Here is a 17313-nt window from a genome sequence, read left to right on the forward strand (position 1 = left end):
CTAGTAAGTCAAATATGCTAATCATGGAATCACCAATCCATAACAACAATTTACAGAGGGGGCACTTGCACTTTGGCACTGGACAGCAGTAGCAAAGTGCCTAAAGCATCTAGACCAGCAAAACGAAGTCCAACACACAGCAAAAACACAGGAGGCAAAGGCAAAAATGCAGAGGGTAACCCACGCTAATGGTGCCAGCTCTAACACTGGTCATATCTTTAATAATATTGTTTGGAGAAGGGTTTTCTAGTAGATTTAGAGACATTTTTCTTTTCCATGTTGAAGTTGTTCTATAAGGTTTCGAATCAGGATGCCCTCATCTGGATGAGTGCAAGGTGAACACAAATGAAGTTGGGAATATGGATGGAGGTTGATGGGAAAGGAGCCGCCAAATAATTTGCGTTGAGGTGATATTGAAGATATAGGAGGAATTTAAAAATAATGTGGACTACCAAATACTTTGCATTGAGGAGAAGGGTATTCAAAGCAGCATCTGCAAATTTGATCATGGGAAGGTGGTAGAGCTAAGAAAAGATCTCGGACCAATGTGAAGAAGTGTTCAGAGAAGAGGTTTGCTCTGGGTTTGAATGGGCTGCAGATAGAGATGCTCTTTAAATGTTAGCAATGGCAAACAGTATTGTCTTATCTAGAGCGCACGGTTGGTGTTTTTGTGGCATACAAGACTGTGAGAGTGGCTTTTATTATGAGTGGGAGATCAAGTTGCATTAGTTTGTTCAGTGTTAAATTTTTTACCACCAAGAGTTTTTCTGACTTGACAGCCACTATTCCAGTAAGCTCACCAAGAATACAAGGGAGACTTGGTTGCTTGCCAGAGGGTGACAGAGGAGAAGGGTCCTCGCTTAGGAAATAGAGTCAGCAAGGGATATTTTGAGGCATTGAGAATGAGTTGTCAACAGTGGGTGACTTGACAGTGATCCTTTCTTTTTTTGCAATTGGTGTTTTTACTTCCTTTGGTGCTGGACTGGTTGACTATCTTTGTGCTGTTGTTGGGTGAGTGGGCTAGGTTAGAAGGCATCAGGGCTGCATTTGATGTGTTTGTAGCAAAGGTTGCTCTAGGAAAAGAAAGTCAATTTAGTTGGGATCTGGATGTGTGGGACAAGGAGTGAAAGCCAGGCAAACAGTGCAAAGTGGCTAGGCAGTTTAAAGAGGACATAGATTAGGCGCACTGCTCTCATCGTGCTACTATTGTACCACATATTAAATGGAGGGGTTCAACCCATGTAGTCAGTGGGACCTGGGTAATACGTTTAGGATATATAAAGGGGTCCCTGACTAAACACACAGCACTTACAGAGCATTGCTTAGTTAATTGAGTAAGACACAAATGATGGTAACCAGTGTTTTTATTATCACTGTACCAGTAGTGAAAAAGCATTAATATCACGATTGTTGGTGCAATATACAAAAATTCAAAAAAGCACCCACCAGGGAGGGGGGGGGGGGGGAGAGTGCAAGGGAAGGGGTTGTTTTGTACAGAAAATTAGTTAACTTCACTAATCAAAAGGTTCATTAGGCACCAATACACAGCTGGAAAACATTATTGTTGATCCATACTTTTGAGATCAAGGGAAACACACATGTTAAACAACAGAACATATCATATGCAACAGAAACTCCCGTGATGATTATCATTATCAGATTTGGGTTGAGGAGTTCTTGAAGGTAGATGGTAGTCTACGTTTCGACCCAAAGGTGTAGGATACTTGATCCTTACTCGCGGGTCTTCATCAGGACGTGGGGGGAAGTGGAGGAGAAAGGAGTGGGGCTGTGTCCTGGTTATAGACGCCAGGGCAGAATATATAGATTATACGATTATGGCCGCATTTCTGGGGACGCGAGCGTCCGTCCAGGGAGATAGAGACATCAAACTCTCACGAAGGCGCAGTCACGGCACATCGCCTCGGTAAATGAAGTATGATTTTCTGAACGCGTCCACGGCGTGGATCGCGCAAAAAGGACCGCCGTCCGTGGTCGGTCCGCGAGAAAGTCAACGCGTGTCTGACGGGAAACCAGGAAGTGTTACGTAAATGCGGCCATAATCGTATAATCTATATATTCTGCCCTGGCGTCTATAACCAGGACACAGCCCCACTCCTTTCTCCTCCACTTCCCCCCACGTCCTGATGAAGACCCGCGAGTAAGGATCAAGTATCCTACACCTTTGGGTCGAAACGTAGACTACCATCTACCTTCAAGAACTCCTCAACCCAAATCTGATAATGATAATCATCACGGGAGTTTCTGTTGCATATGATATGTTCTGTTGTTTAACATGTGTGTTTCCCTTGATCTCAAAAGTATGGATCAACAATAATGTTTTCCAGCTGTGTATTGGTGCCTAATGAACCTTTTGATTAGTGAAGTTAACTAATTTTCTGTACAAAACAACCCCTTCCCTTGCACTCTTCCCCCCCCCCCCCCCCTCCCTGGTGGGTGCTTTTTTGAATTTTTGTATATTGCACCAACAATCGTGATATTAATGCTTTTTCACTACTGGTACAGTGATAATAAAAACACTGGTTACCATCATTTGTGTCTTACTCAATTAACTAAGCAATGCTCTGTAAGTGCTGTGTGTTTAGTCAGGGACCCCTTTACTATTGTACCACAGCAGCACCATGCTCCAGCTGAGTCTATTAAGGAGGGTAGCGCAAAAATCATTAATCACATTGCACCCAGGTCTAAAATAGAGAATGGGTGAGTAGGAGGTCAGCTCTGTTCAAGGGGAGCACCGTATGTGAGTCATCAAGGTGGTGCAGGATGGGTGAAGTTGTTTGCTTAATCCCTGCTGCAAAAGTAGGTGGTGGGTGGTCCCTCTACCGCATCCTAACAATGTTCACTTGTAACTGGAGACTCCTGTGCACTCATTCCATTGGTCCAACAATGGGAGAGTGGCTATAAATGCCACATTGAAACATGATTTTTCAAGCCCTTTCAGGGCTCCTTCGCAGTATCAAAACTTATGCCTGAGAGAACCTTTGCCCGCAGTCACAGACAGAAATTTTTTTTAAGGCACTCAAGCATCGTTTCAAAGAAAAAGCAAGCATTCCAGTGCATTAGCAAATGTAACATTAACTTTTGAAATCATATTTTATAGAGCAAACCTATTTCTTCTGCGTTATAGAGCGTTGCTCTTTGTTTTCTTTTCGTATAGGTAATCAACACAGTCATAGTATGAAATGTATATTGGCTGTCTTGAAATTTTGGTAATGCCCACACATGTGAGCGATATATTTACCAAAGCACTTAGTGCCTCATTTAGACCCTAGTGGCCGTGATACCTTTGCCAAAAGTTAATTCCTTTCAATGACAGAATCACTTTAAGCAATTATGAATGCCGGGCAGCCCGCCATGGAGGTGGCTGTTCATTCTTTTTTTTCACCAGAACCGGTCACCCAAATCGCTGTTTGCTTTTGCTTTTGAAACCAAAAGGCTTCCTCATAGAGGGAGAATTCTCCCTATCTATGGCGAATACCTTCCCTGCCCATACAAGGAAAGACCGATACAGGCCAGTAAAGAGGCCTGTCCTAAAAACTGCAAGCCTTTCCACAATCACTGATTGCAAACCACTTGCGTATTTCTGCCTGTAGTGGCTCCCCCTTATCCCCCTAAATCACAAGTTAGGCGTGGCTCCCACTCCATCAATATGAAGAACCGGATTAACCCACTTACTGGGTCTCGGCGGCTGAGAAACCGCCCTAGCCTTCCATACCCTCCATACTTAGTAAAAGGAGACACAGGAGCCTTCGTCTGCAGGAGGAACCCAGATTTATTCAAATAACCCGGGCTATGGAACAGAGTCCCAAGCTCGTCAGAAACAAGACAGAGGAGGCTGCTGCTTTACTCCGCAGCTTACAAGCCTTTTATACTTTTTCATCTCAGTCTTTTGTCTGTTACTTCATTGTTCAATCAGGGCAGTGTTTGTAGTTGATAACCAGATCCAGACGACGTCTTTAGATGGTGACCTGGTCAAGGCTTGGTACACAAATCATTGTTCACTCGGCTTGATCAAGGCTCAGTCTTTCAGGTTATTGTTTAATCATCTTGATCAAAGCCCGGTCTTTCAGGTCATTGTTTAATCACCCTGATCAAGGCCCAGCAGTCAGACCATTGTCCAGATAACCTGATTACGGTGTCAAGGATGTTTACCAGGCTGGGAGCAGGAGATGGAAAACAAATAATTTACACAGGGTGTGAGTGTCTCATGGCTTTCTGTTGAACTGCAAGAACGATGGGGGGTTGGGTGTGCGACAGTTCCTGGGCAGAAATACAGGCTGCAAGATGGCTGTTGTCGTGTTAGTTAGATTTTCCTCAGGCATCAGCAGAAACGACCAGGTGGGTCGTGTGGAAGTGTTTGGCACGAGATGGCAATGAAAAAGCAAAGGAGTCTCGTTACAAATGATGCCGATCAGAAGAACACTTTTCCTCAAATATATGGCAGAGCTGCTGCATGACCAAACTCTAAATGATGCCCTTCATACATACCCTGGGCAATTTTAAATTCTCCACCAACCTTTGGCTCATTTTTCTTTCACTCTACTAATTACATCACATCTAAATTGTTCTCTCCCTAGTGTGTTTTTTTTTCTAACACCGATCTAGGTGACACGTCTGCCAGCCCATTCTTGGTGCTTATTACTGTAAAACATGACAGATATATCTAAAGTTATCTTGTGGTTACAGTTGAGATATGGAGGTAAAGAGTTAGGGAGACATGGTATTCGTTTTTTTTTTACTAGTTGTCACACACTTAGCTCTGCACCTCACAACCCTTGAGGGTTCACTTAAGCATTCCCATGGGATATTTTAAAATACAGTGCTTGAGTGTGACAGCTGGTAAAAAGTAAGTCATGTTTATCTTTGAGTTTTTGAAGGTATTTTTGAAAGTTAATATGAGGTTGCTATAAAAAAAAAGTTGTCTCAATTTAGTGAAAGTATTAGTATGTTCTGTTGAGGGGCCTGCTATACTTTCTTTTAACATGAGTGTAACCTGTGGAAAAATTCATTCCAGAGCAAGAGTTTCCGGCTAATTGGCATTTCTGTTTAGGTGTTGTCAGAGAGAACCAATATTGAAATGTGGGTATCAGCCAACATAATTAACCTTTTCCAAGATGAAAACACAATCCCTTTCATTGCCCGATATCGAAAAGAGCTTATCAACAATATGGATGCCGATGCGTTGCGTGAAGTACAGCAAGCGTTAGAAGAACAATGGTAAGAAATGTAATGCAGCATGTGCAAACTTCAGCAATTTTGTTTTCTAGAAACTTATATGTACTTGCTTTTTACTGTTGATATGGCTGTTTACACAAGACATATGGTCCCTGATTTTGAGGTATATTTTGTTTTCTAAACTCTAGCCTCTTTTCAAATGGCTGTTTATGCTCGATCGTAATTCTGTGTTTAGCAATAACATACGCACCCCACATTATTTACCCAAAAGCTTTAATTACAAATCTCAATTTCTATTAGCACATTATGTTAAAAAATGGTAAACTTGCATTGCAGTCTGAACTTTTACTTGGTCCTGAGTTTAATCATGGTCATGTGTCCATGTAACGGTCTCTCTCTCCTTTTGGTAGCTCGTTATGTCCGTGTAAAACCTCTAGGTTAGACCTATGCTGGTCAAGCAAAGAACAATTTTTGTTCAAATATCATGTGAAGAATTGTCTCATTGGAACGTAGGACCTCTACAATACAAATGAACTGTTATAAATTCATCGGCTTGAGATAGGAGACTTGATTGGGTACAGGCCATTTTAATGCCCAAACCCAGAATGAGTATTTCATGTAAAAAGATTCAGGCTGGTACTCACTGACAGAGCCACGAAAAGTGATTATGGCATGGCAAAACATGTGACTTACTGCAGTGGGTAAAAGATCACAGGTAGGGAATTGTTTTTTCCCCTATTTCTATATCTCAAGTCTGTACCACCTTGCCATCCCAAACAAGACCTCGACCTTGTGGTGCTGATTTTGCTTTTCTTGTGTTTTGTTCCTCATAAAGGACTACTGCCAGACCGATCCCTAAGGGCCCTGTAGGTTAGTGTTGATCATTAGTCCCTTTCCTGATCACCACCAGTTCGCGGCCATTCAATTTAAAGGACAGTGGATGGAAGGATGCCTCCTCTACCCTACTTTGTCCTTGGTTTTATAGGAAACTTCCATCATAAGGCTTCTTAATTGGCCATGTAAAGAACTGGATTGTGTATTCTATTGGATGTTAAGAATTTAAAAAATAGGTAACGTCAGCCATGTTAGAACCTGTCACTACTGGAACCATGGGAGTACTGAACTAATACAAAAATGTCACAGATGTTTATCAACCGGACACACTATGCTCAGGCACTTTCTGTAACTAGGAAAACCTGCAAAAAGTTTTAGAAACATAATAGAAATTAACATTAAAATAAAAATAAATATTATATCCAAGTGTAAATGGAAGAGAGGTACAGTAAAATGGTCTTGATCATTACCTTTTCTTCTGCAAAGTCATAAATTCCAACACTGGAAAATGCGTAAGCTGGAAAGACCCGAAACTGGAGTGTTTATGTTCCCTTACACTTGTATTGTAAAGTAGGAGATGTTATCAAAGTTGAGTGGTAGAATGTCATCTACTTAATCCTGTATGCCATTATTTTGAAACACATATGAGGGAGACTGGAAGACATAAACAGGACGTTCATTTTCCCATCATCTTGCTGGTGTTGAGGAGGGGATTTTATGAAGGAGAAAGCTAAAACACAATTTTTCATAAAAAAAGATTGTTAGCCCCCGAACCTGAAGCAGCTTTTTTAAGCGGTATGTTGAATCCGCAAGGAGGGTGAACTCCGATTCAAGCCAATGGTGCCATGAGGTCAATGAAGATGAACAATTTGATTTAAAGATTTTTATTATATTCCAATGGCAATGTGTAGGCAAATATGAGAAATATTGAGTTTAGAAAAGATTGCATAGTCACCATGTTCCAGGAACTTTTTTTTGTGGAGAGAAGTTAATTCAGTAGATAATCACTCGGATAAATTACTCTGGGTCACGGTTCTTTCATTTTTAAAGATGACTTGAATGAAGGCAATAGACCCTCTGAACTTCCCACTAGAAATCCCAAGTAACAAGTTCTGGAAAACCATTAGATAGTACTTTCGCTATTGATTTCTGAGGGTTATCCCACTCTGGAGTCACAAACCACTTTCAGTTTGATCGTCTGTGCTATTGACTAGATCTTGAGCTTCATCCTTAACTAAGGACAGTATGGCAATATGGAACTCCACACAGCCTCCTTGACCGCCATTGTGCCCTTCTGATCACTTTACTGTCCTTTTGACTCATTTAATCTGTATTTGATTTTAATAATCTGAGAGGTTGTTTGCTGGATTAAAGATATGAAGTGTTTTTATGATCCTTTCTCAAATTAAATTTTTTCTTTTCAATTGACTAGTTTCCAGTCTTGACCTGTTGGCAGAGATCGTTAACAGTCTTTATTGGTGTCTCTGAACCATTCCTCCCTTCCGCTTCAGTGGGACCACCAAAGCCCGGCAAGATAGTTTGCGGTAGATGCCTGAGGATAGCTCATCCATGATTCACTTATTGCTATTAATGCCTCAAGTTGTCAAAGTTGAATAACGATTGGTATAGGAACTGAAGACTAGTTTAAAATCTTTATCTGAGGCTAGGAATCCCGGTTTCCTTCCGATGATATTGATCTCTTATTTATAGACCTTTTCATAAATAAATTCTGCAGGCACAAATTGGAGTCCAGAACGGGGCATCACATACATTTAGGTTCTACAACATAAGATGTGTGCATATAGGTCTCACCACCTCTGGCTTTGTTGAAAGAGTACCTTGTAGGTAAGGCTGATCATTATGTCCACTAAGACCCTGAGGAGTTTCCTGTTGCATGGGTGGATCTCACCTATATCACAGAAATGAAGGAAATGCAAAGGATGCTGAACAGCAGTCAGTCCACTAGAACATGTGGTCCAATTTTGCTTAGATTCTGCTGAAAAATATCTCAGTAGAGAGCAAACAACGATGGTCTCAAGCGTCAGCCATCTTCTCCTCACACTGAATTGTATCGTAAGTAGCTTAGTCTAATCTGAAGCTTCAGTCTTAGCTGGTTCAAATCCTTTTGACAAATTACACTCTATGAAATTCATCTTCCAGTTTCCTCTCTACCTTCACTATGTTCCTCTCCCAATCCCATGCTCTTAATTGGCTATGTAGCTCTTCTGGACAGCCTCATCTGGTCATTTGGTTTAATGTTAATTTTTTCTTTTATCTTCTGCTGAGTACATGCAGACCATCATCAGAGTAAATGCATATATTATTGCACTGGCGAGTTTAAATCCCCATTGTATGTGGGTAATATCCACTTGGGTCAGGGGCCGTCCGACCCATCCTAGGGTTAATGAGTCAAGGTGGCTGGGGAACGCTAAGGATTTAAGGGAGAAAGTTTCTCATGAGAAAGGTTTTAGTTTCAGTTTTGAACGTTGACCTAGAAGAGATTCTTCTGATGCTCGGGGGGGGGGGGGGGGGGGGGGGGGGGGAGAGAGTTCCAAATTCTTGGTCCAACTCCGGAGAATGCTCTATGAAATGTTTTTTTCTTGCTGAAGCACAAAGGTTTTAAGAGCAGATTGTCGGAACTTCTGTTTTGACTCGTTAGCGTACGTTTCTGGGATGGGTATTGGGGTGTTTTGTAGTGTAAGGCTTTATGAGTGATGCAGGCCTTCTTTAGCTGTATTCTTGCTTCGTAGGGCTGCCAGGTGAGTGCTTTCAGGTGTGGCGAGATGTGGTCAAATCTTCAAGAGCCTGTTAAGAGTCTTACGGCTGCGTGGAGGCAAACTGTGGAGATCTTGGCAGGACCAGATAGTGTTGTAATCCATATTCCAGCCTCTAGATGACTAACTATTGAACTGCAGTTTTGAGGTCCGGGGTCTTGATGAATGATTTCATTTTTCTGATATAGCTGAGGTTAAAACGGGCAGTTTTAGCTAGCATGTGGTGTATGTTTGCATGTTTAGGTTCTTATCCAGCGTGATTCCAAATGATTTTTTTTTTTAAACCTTTTTTTATTGGAAGACAAGCAAAAGACAGTAGTGACGCATATACAAAGCATACAAAGATTCAGGGATAGTGCAATGCAGTAGCGTACATGGAAAGTCCAGGTGCCAAGTCCAATCGTGTAACAAGGTAGGCAGGTATGGGGTCACGATATCAGCAAATACATGAGGTGCAACACATCTGTACAGAACATACAAGTACATCAGTAGTGTGGATACAAAGCATACACCCTTACATGAAGGAGAACAGCATCAGTACAGTGGGTACACACCCATAGTTCAACAGTCCCTGAGTTGAGGTATTATAAGCATCACCGCAGAGGAGCAGGCAGTGATCCCCCGCCTCCCCCCCAATGACCATACAGTGTAACCCACGCAAGTAACCAAGCAGTAGTATAGAGAGATCTCCCCATTCGCTGTGTCATATGGCGTTTGGTAGACAGAGGTGGATTCCCATCAAACGGTACCCCGTCAACCTACCCCAACCCGATCTTCACTGTCCGAATCAGAATCCTGCACAGCCCTGGTAAGTAGGTACACCTGTAGCGGGCTCCAAAAGTCCTTAGGCCTACAGCGCACATGCATCATTTCTGCGTATACATTATATTGGTCCTGACAATAAAGGACATCCTTCAGCCAGTCCCCGAACCGCGCTACCCTGCCCCGCCCCCAACAACAGGCCACTCGCCGTTTCGCCAACAATAAAGCCACATCCACAAATCTACGATAGAGTGCCGGCACCTCCTTGGTATATCCTAATAAGAGGACCATAGGGTCGAACAATACCCCCATCTCAGTCATGACCTGAAGGGCGTCATGAACCTGCACCCAGTACTCTGAAATGGCCCCACACTCCCATGCCAGGTGAAGGAAATCGGCACCCGTCGCATGACAACGAGCACATCTATCGTCTTCCGCTAGCCGGAACCTGAGTTTCCTAGCTGGAGTGTAATAGAATCGTTGTATGAATTTATAGTGTATGATTTTTAAACGGCAACTAGAGGAGATATTGGCAGTCACACCGCAACAGTATGCCCATTGTTCATCAGAGATAGAAATTCCGAGCTCAACATTCCATTGTTCACGTACCCGACTAGACGACATAACCCGCTGTTTCCTGATGGCACCATACAACCTAGAAACCAAATGACGCCCATCAGAGAGTAACATCACGTGAAGCGGTAAAGCCACGCCTGGCTCCCTGGGGAACTCAGGTAGCAGCGTCCTCAGGCCTTGCCGTAACCGGACATAATAGAACATTTCCAACGGGGAGTATTCCCCACCACCAAAAAATTGCTCAAGGGTACGGAAGGTGCCCTCACGAAAAAGGTCCCACCAAGTAAGTATCACAAGACGTTTGCACAGGCGTTGGAACCCTGTCTCCTGCAACAAGGACAGGGCAGGGTGATACACCAGAGGTAGCGCAGGTGAGTAGAGGAATGCAAGATCCAGCGTCTTTGTAACTCGTTTCCAAGCATCAATCGTACAGGTCACCGTTGTCTGGGGAGTATCTATGTCCCCAACATTCCCCAGTACCATGCCCTCCAATGGGAGAGGATGAGCAACCCACTGTTCAGCAGCTACCTGAGGCATAAACGGTGTGGGGCGCATCCAGTGGTACGCATAGTGCGCCTGGGCGCTAACATAATAAAGTTCAAAATCAGGGACGTCAAAGCCCCCATCGACATAAGGCAACGTTAATGTAGACCATGCCACTCGCGGCTGTTTGCCCCCCCAAAACAGTCGAATCAGCTCCGAGCGGAGACGTGTGAAAAAGTACGCCCCAGGGTGATATGGAATATTCTGAAACAGGTACAGGAAGCGGGGCAACACTACCATTTTTATCAGAGATGCTCTACCCGCCATGGACAGAGGCAAAGACATCCATCTCGTTATGTTATCTGCCAGTTTAGTTATGGCGACGCCATAATTAAGCCTGATCGTCTCTTCCTTGTGCAAAGCCACCACAACACCAAGATACCGTAGCTCCGAATCACACCACTCCAGAGGGTAGTCCAGTGGGAATCGATGAACCGCTGCAGTGAGCGGAAAGAATTGGGATTTCTGCCAATTGATATGTACTCCAGAAATACCGCCAAAGGCAACAAACTCACGTAGTATCGCGTTAAGATTCAACAGCGGATCTTTCACATAAAGTGTAACATCATCCGCATACAGAGATATCCCAATTTGACGCTGAAAACAATTAAACGCACTCTGTTGATGTAATTGGCGAACCCTACACGCAAGAAGCTCTATGGCAATGGCAAACAGGAGGGGAGAGAGAGAGGACACCCCTGCCTGGTCCCCCTCGTGATTGGAAAAGGGGAGGAAAGCACACCATTCACAACCACCCTCCCCACCGGGTCAGTGTACAGCAATTTGACCCATGAGATAAATATCCGAGGAAACCCCATTCTGCATAAAACATCCACCAAGTAACCCCATTCCACTGAGTCGAACGCTTTCGTAGCGTCTAAAAAAACAGCAGCCACCGGGACCTCTGGGGCTATTGTCGGAATTAAGGAGAATAGTTTTCGAAGATTATGAGATGTTGCCCGGCCAGGCACAAATCCGGACTGGTCAGGTAAGACTATAACGGGCATAAGCTCCGAGAGCCGCGCCGCCAATACCTTCGCCAATATTTTAACATCACAGTTAAGCAATGAAAGAGGCCTGTAGGACCCTACGTCCAGGAAATCCTTTCCAGGTTTGAGCAACGAGGTGATAGCAACTTCCCTCATAGACCCCGGCAAACTCCCCACCTCAAGGTATTCCTCGAATACCTCCCGGAGCACCGGAGCCATAATATCCACGTAACATTTATAGAATTCGGCGGGGAGACCATCCAGTCCTGTAGCCTTTCCATTATTAAGAGACATAATGGCACTTCTGATTTCTTCCACCTCAAGGGGTCTACCCAGAAATGCCCTATGATCGTCCGATAGCCAACAGAGCGCCAAATCGTCCAGAAAACCCCCATATCTTACATCTCCCGAGTGCTGTGAAGTGTATAAGTGTGTGTAATGATGTATAAAGTGTCCTGAATTTCCTTCGTGTCTCTACAGCGCGTGCCATCAGGTAAAACCAGTTCCAACACATCTGAACTATGCCTCTGATGTCTCGTAAGTGCAGAAAGTACCTTCCCAGGTCTCTCACCCTTGCAGTACCTCCTCGCCGTCCAGTATTTCCCCCTATGCTTCGCCTCCCTGGCTGCCTCCTCCTCGTACTCTGAGAGTTTACCCCTAAACTGATGCATGAGGTCAGGATCAGGGCCATCCAGCATCCCGCGTTCTAGCTGTTGTAAATCAGCCTCCAAGCTTGCGAGCATACGAACAATGGTCCTAAGTACCCCACAGCTCTTGGAGATTGTGACCCCCCGAATTGTAACTTTAAATGCCTCCCATATCACTTCCACACTATCTACAGAACCCTATTCCTCGGGAAAAAAGCCTCCACTTCCTCACCTAGCTCCGCCTTAAAGATGGGATCCAACAGGGCAGAAGGGAAAAGTCTCGAAGGTAGCCGTGGTCTGTGCAGTCCAGGCACCGATAACATAACCCTAACTGGACAGTGGTCTGAGTACGTCCTGGGGAGGTGTGCCACACCATGTAATCCCGCCACAAGTCTCCTGGAGAGGAAGACATAGTCCAGTCTCGCCCAGGTACGGGCTTGTGCTGTGAAATGAGTGCCCTCCCTCCCTGTGGGGTGTACATATCTCCAACTATCAATCAAGCCTGCCTCCTCCACTATGCCCAGCAAGACATCCCTGGCTTGGACATTGTACTGAGAGCTCCCCTCCGATCTGTCCCCAAGAGCCCGCATTGCCAAATTGAAATCCCCCCCCCCCCATACAATATGTGAGGCGTCTACTGCAAGAACATGGCCCCATAGTGTAAGAAAAAAAGCAGGTGTATCAATATTCGGTGCATAACAATTCACAAAAAGTACAGTGACCTGCCCAATCCTCCCCCACAATAGCACATATCTCCTGTCTGAGTCTACGCGTGACCCCAGCTCCTGGAATGAAAGTGATTTCTTGATCAGTATAACAACCCCACGTGCGTAAGATGAGTATGATGAAAATTTCCTCACTGTGGCCCACCTCCCTCCGAACGCATGTGCAGGCGCTTGGCGCAGATGCGTTTCCTGTAGCAACGCCACCTGTATAGCATGTCGATCCAGATAGTGTAGCACATTACGACATTTCCTGGCATCATTAAGCCCACGCACATTCCAAGACAAAATCGATATCCTCTCTAACACCTCGACTGACATCACTCATAAGGAATGTGCGAAAGGGCATGCTGAAACACTGCACCAGGCAAAGTCCCTGAGTCGAAGCAGTGGAACGTTACCGCTGCATACACCGTCCCCCCCCCCCCGCGTACCGCACACCACATTCATCCATGCCGTCATCCATCCACAGAACCAAACACCCCCCTACCCAATACAAATAAGAACAACCGTGCAACAGGCACGCGATACATCCAAACAACAACGCGCGTCCAGCACAAGCATCAAGTGAAAGATAAACTGTCAGCGCAGTCTCCCCTCCCCCCTCCCATCTGACCAACCCCGAACTGTCAGGACCCCCTACCACCCCCCCTCCCCTCACACCATTCATCCATCCATCCATCCAGAAAGTCAGTCGTACAAAGAAACTCAACAATAGTCGGGTATTCCCGGTGGGGTGCCCACCAGAGGTGCACATTACCACCCTCTCACACCATGCCGATCCTCCAGCCGCAGGGCGAAGATCCGACTCAGGCGCAGTGTGGGAGTGGGTGCCCGGAGCAAAGTATTACCATCAACCATCGCCCCCACGACAACCTCAAATAGCGGACTCCCGGATCAGACCGGTGACCCACACATCCGCCCTCAACAGTACATGCCTGGGGAAACCCAGACTCCAAGGGCAGCCATTCAAGTGTCAGTGCAAAGTGTGTATCACAGCCTCCATGCCGCTAGAAACCTGTTCAGACGTCCTCCTCCTCCCCGGCCGAGCGGTGGCCATCCTGTCCTGCCCCGTCCTGGCGGCCAGCAGCAGCCCGTTCCCTCCGGAGACACTTCACAAAGTCCTCCGCCTGCTGCGGATTCGTGAAGAAAGTCTGCTTCGCCTGATGAGTCACCCTCAGCTTCGCAGGGTATAGCAAGGCGTAGTCCACCTGCAGGTCTCTAAGCTTTTTCTTAACTGCCAGGAATTTGCGTCGTTGCTCCTGCACCATCGGAGTGAAGTCCGGATATATAGTGAAATTGACCCCCTCAAAGGAAAGCGAGGGGGTAGTGCGAGCCGCACGGAGAGCAGCGTCACGATCCCGATAGTTCCGGAAGCGTGCAATGATAGGACGCGGTGCCGCGCCTGAGGCCGGCCGCGGCCCAAGGGATCGGTGTGCCCGCTCCACAATAAACTGCGTGGAGAACGCTTCCGCCCCAATTGCACCAACCAGTAGCCTTTCCACATACGTCTCCATTTTCCCCACATTCGTCGTCTCCGGCACACCTACCACGCGTATGTTATTACGCCGACTTCTCGCCTCCAACTCCTCATTCTTAGCGGCTATTACCCTCAGGATATTGTCCATCCTCGCCAACTGAGTGGTATGGGTGGCCGCAGTGTCGTCATGATCCGAGATGCGCTGCTCCGCCGTGGTCAGGCGCTCCTCATGGACATCAAGTTTTTGCACCACTGCGTCCATGCGCGAGGATAATTTGTCCACTTTGTCCACAATGGTGGCGAAGCCTTGCCGCATTTCTTGCATCATCTGCTGGAAATCCGGGGTGGTGGGCTGCGGACTAGCATCAGCGACAGGCGGGGGGGGGGATCGCGAGCTCCCTGCCTCTTGTACCAGGCGAGCGCCCCTCCTAGAAGCTGTAGAGTCAAATGAGAGCTTAGGCTGCTTATTGTCCGGTTTCCCCATGATTACACACACAAATCTCTTTCCCACAGTAATGTACAAGGAAAGGCGAAGGGATCCCCGGGTACAAGTCCACGGTCATCAACCAATGTTATGCACCAAACAGAACACGCAGCACATCAAAGTCCAAAATTGGGGTTCATTGTTCTCATATCCACGCCGTATCGCCAGCCCCCTCCAACAGTCACAGCTCGCAGCCGCCTCCGGGGTGACAGAGGGCAGCCACTATAACAGCAGACGAAAGGAGTCTAAAAGGGCACAACAGTGGCCCAACATAGCACACCACAGAGCAGAAAGGATAGCGCCACTTACGAATTGCGACAGGGGTAGTGCGCTGGTACCAGCACCGACGTCGTCCTCCAATGAGCAGGGCAGTACAAACCAAGACAGCGTGGCATATGATGCACAGCAGGAGGTAACAGTTGACAGCGCATTCAGATGGGTCTGGCGCTATTATAGCCAATGGAGCACCCCGCCGCAGTATACAGCACGGCAGGCTCCGCCATACATCAACCGCTGCGATGAAAATGGCGCCAAATGGTGTAAAGGCGGCTTCCCAGCAGTGCGGCCAGCAATCCCTTCTATTAGCCGTCTCCTCCACTACAGTCCACCTCCGCTCGTACCTGCCAGAGTCCAGGCGGTCAGGAAAGCACCACAGACGGGGGCACGAGCAGGCATGGACGCCCCGCCACTCCCTTCTGCGCAATGGCCGTCACTCAAGTCAGGGGGTAAATCGGCGCCCCCGCTGCAGCTCCTCCGCCGCAGTCAAAGGTGACACCTGTAACGGCGCTGCACACACGGCTCCACCGGACACGAGCCCCATGCACAGCCGCCGGCCGCGTCCAGGCGGGCAGCTACGGAGAGTCCCTGAGGGGGAGGGGATCGGGCCTCCACCCCACGTGTGAAGCAGCGGACTAGAGTGGGCTGAGACGCCGGAGCGCCCGTCCTCCAGAGCGCCCGGCGGTGAATCCTCCGGGACCTCTAACTCAGGCCAGCAACCTCCGATCGGCGCAGGAGTTGGACCGAGTGCGGTCAGCAGCCAACCAAGGCAGAATCCAGGGTCAGGGCAGGGAATGGTGACGATCAGCAGGATAAATGGACGGATGAGAGCTCCGGGCTGCAGGAGCCTCACGGCAGTGCGGCCATGCTGCAGTGCGCCCTCTAGCGCCCACCGTGATTCCAAATGATTTGGTGTAGTCCACTAGGATCGGGGTACAGTTTAGAGCAGTGACCATCTTGGTCCAGTCCATCAACATCGCAGATTTGTTTTAGGGGGAAATTAGAAGGAATTCCGTTTTTGCGAGTTTAGCTTAAGGTGGTTGGTGGTTAGCCAGTGGGCTGTCTTTTCAAGAGCATGATTCATCAACTTGATCTCTTCAAGGGTGGTGACCTTGATGTACAACTGTGTGTAATCTGCATACATATGGAAGGAGATATTCGATCAGTTAGGGGTTCGACGTAGAGGTTGAATAGCGCAGGGGATAAGGTAGAGCCTTGTGGTACTCCAAAAAGATTAGGAGATGGAGGAGATAGATGCTTGTTCATCATAAACCTTTGCGTCCTGTTTTCCAAGAAGGACAGTCCCTGATTTCTAGCATCTCTAGAATTTTGCAGTGGTTGACCGTATTGAAGGCGGATGAGAGGTTGAGTAGCTCTAGCAGACGAGTTTCATTCCGGTAGAGTGCTAATAGTGCGTCGTCTACAATGTGTAGAATAGCCGTTTCGGTGCTGTGTCCAGGTCTGAATCCAGATTGGCAGTCGTCCAGAAGCTTCAAATTTGTGATGTGTTGGTTTAATTGTTGTTGAACACCTTTTTCCAAGACTATGGCTAGCATGAGAATGTTGGTTATTGGTCGGAAGTTATTTGGGTCAGAGGGGTTATCTGAAGGTTTTTTCAGTATGGGGATGACAACCAATTTCTAGGCAATTCGGGATGGATCCTTGCGAGAGAGAAGCATTGATGATTTTGGTCCCGAGAGGATTGATGATGTGGTAGATAGGAGATCGGCAATTAGAGGAGAGAGGGACATTGAAGTGGTTGTTAGGTTTGATAGTCAATAAAGATTTTGAAATATCATTGAAATCGTAAAGCTTAAAGGATGACCATAGATCGTTTTTTTTGGGCGATGGCAAGGTAGGTTGGATTAGAACATGGGCTTTATGTTTCTGTGGAGTAGCTGAGTTGATTGTGGCTGTCTGAAGATCATTCTGTAATGCGTTGGCTTTGGCTGTGAAGAAGGAAGAAAATTCTCCACTGCTTAGCTGCGATTTTGAGGTAAAGGGTGCGGTTTTGGCCAGTTTGTGTGATTGTT

At 46.6% G+C, this 17313-nt stretch overlaps 1 protein-coding gene across 2 annotated transcripts in view; it reads left to right on the forward strand.

Moving 5' to 3' along the window:
• SRBD1 (S1 RNA binding domain 1) overlaps positions 1-17313 on the forward strand; it is an 855271-nt gene that overhangs the window by 215862 nt on the left and 622096 nt on the right. For both annotated transcript variants that reach the window (XM_086927787.1, XM_086927788.1), the window contains exon 6: positions 5069-5235. In XM_086927787.1, the coding sequence (XP_086783913.1) occupies positions 5069-5235 (167 nt within the window). The remainder of the gene's footprint in view (positions 1-5068; positions 5236-17313) is intronic.

This window comes from Lissotriton vulgaris, chromosome 6 (genome assembly GCF_964263255.1).
Source record: "Lissotriton vulgaris chromosome 6, aLisVul1.2, whole genome shotgun sequence".
NCBI classification, from domain to species: domain Eukaryota; kingdom Metazoa; phylum Chordata; class Amphibia; order Caudata; family Salamandridae; genus Lissotriton; species Lissotriton vulgaris.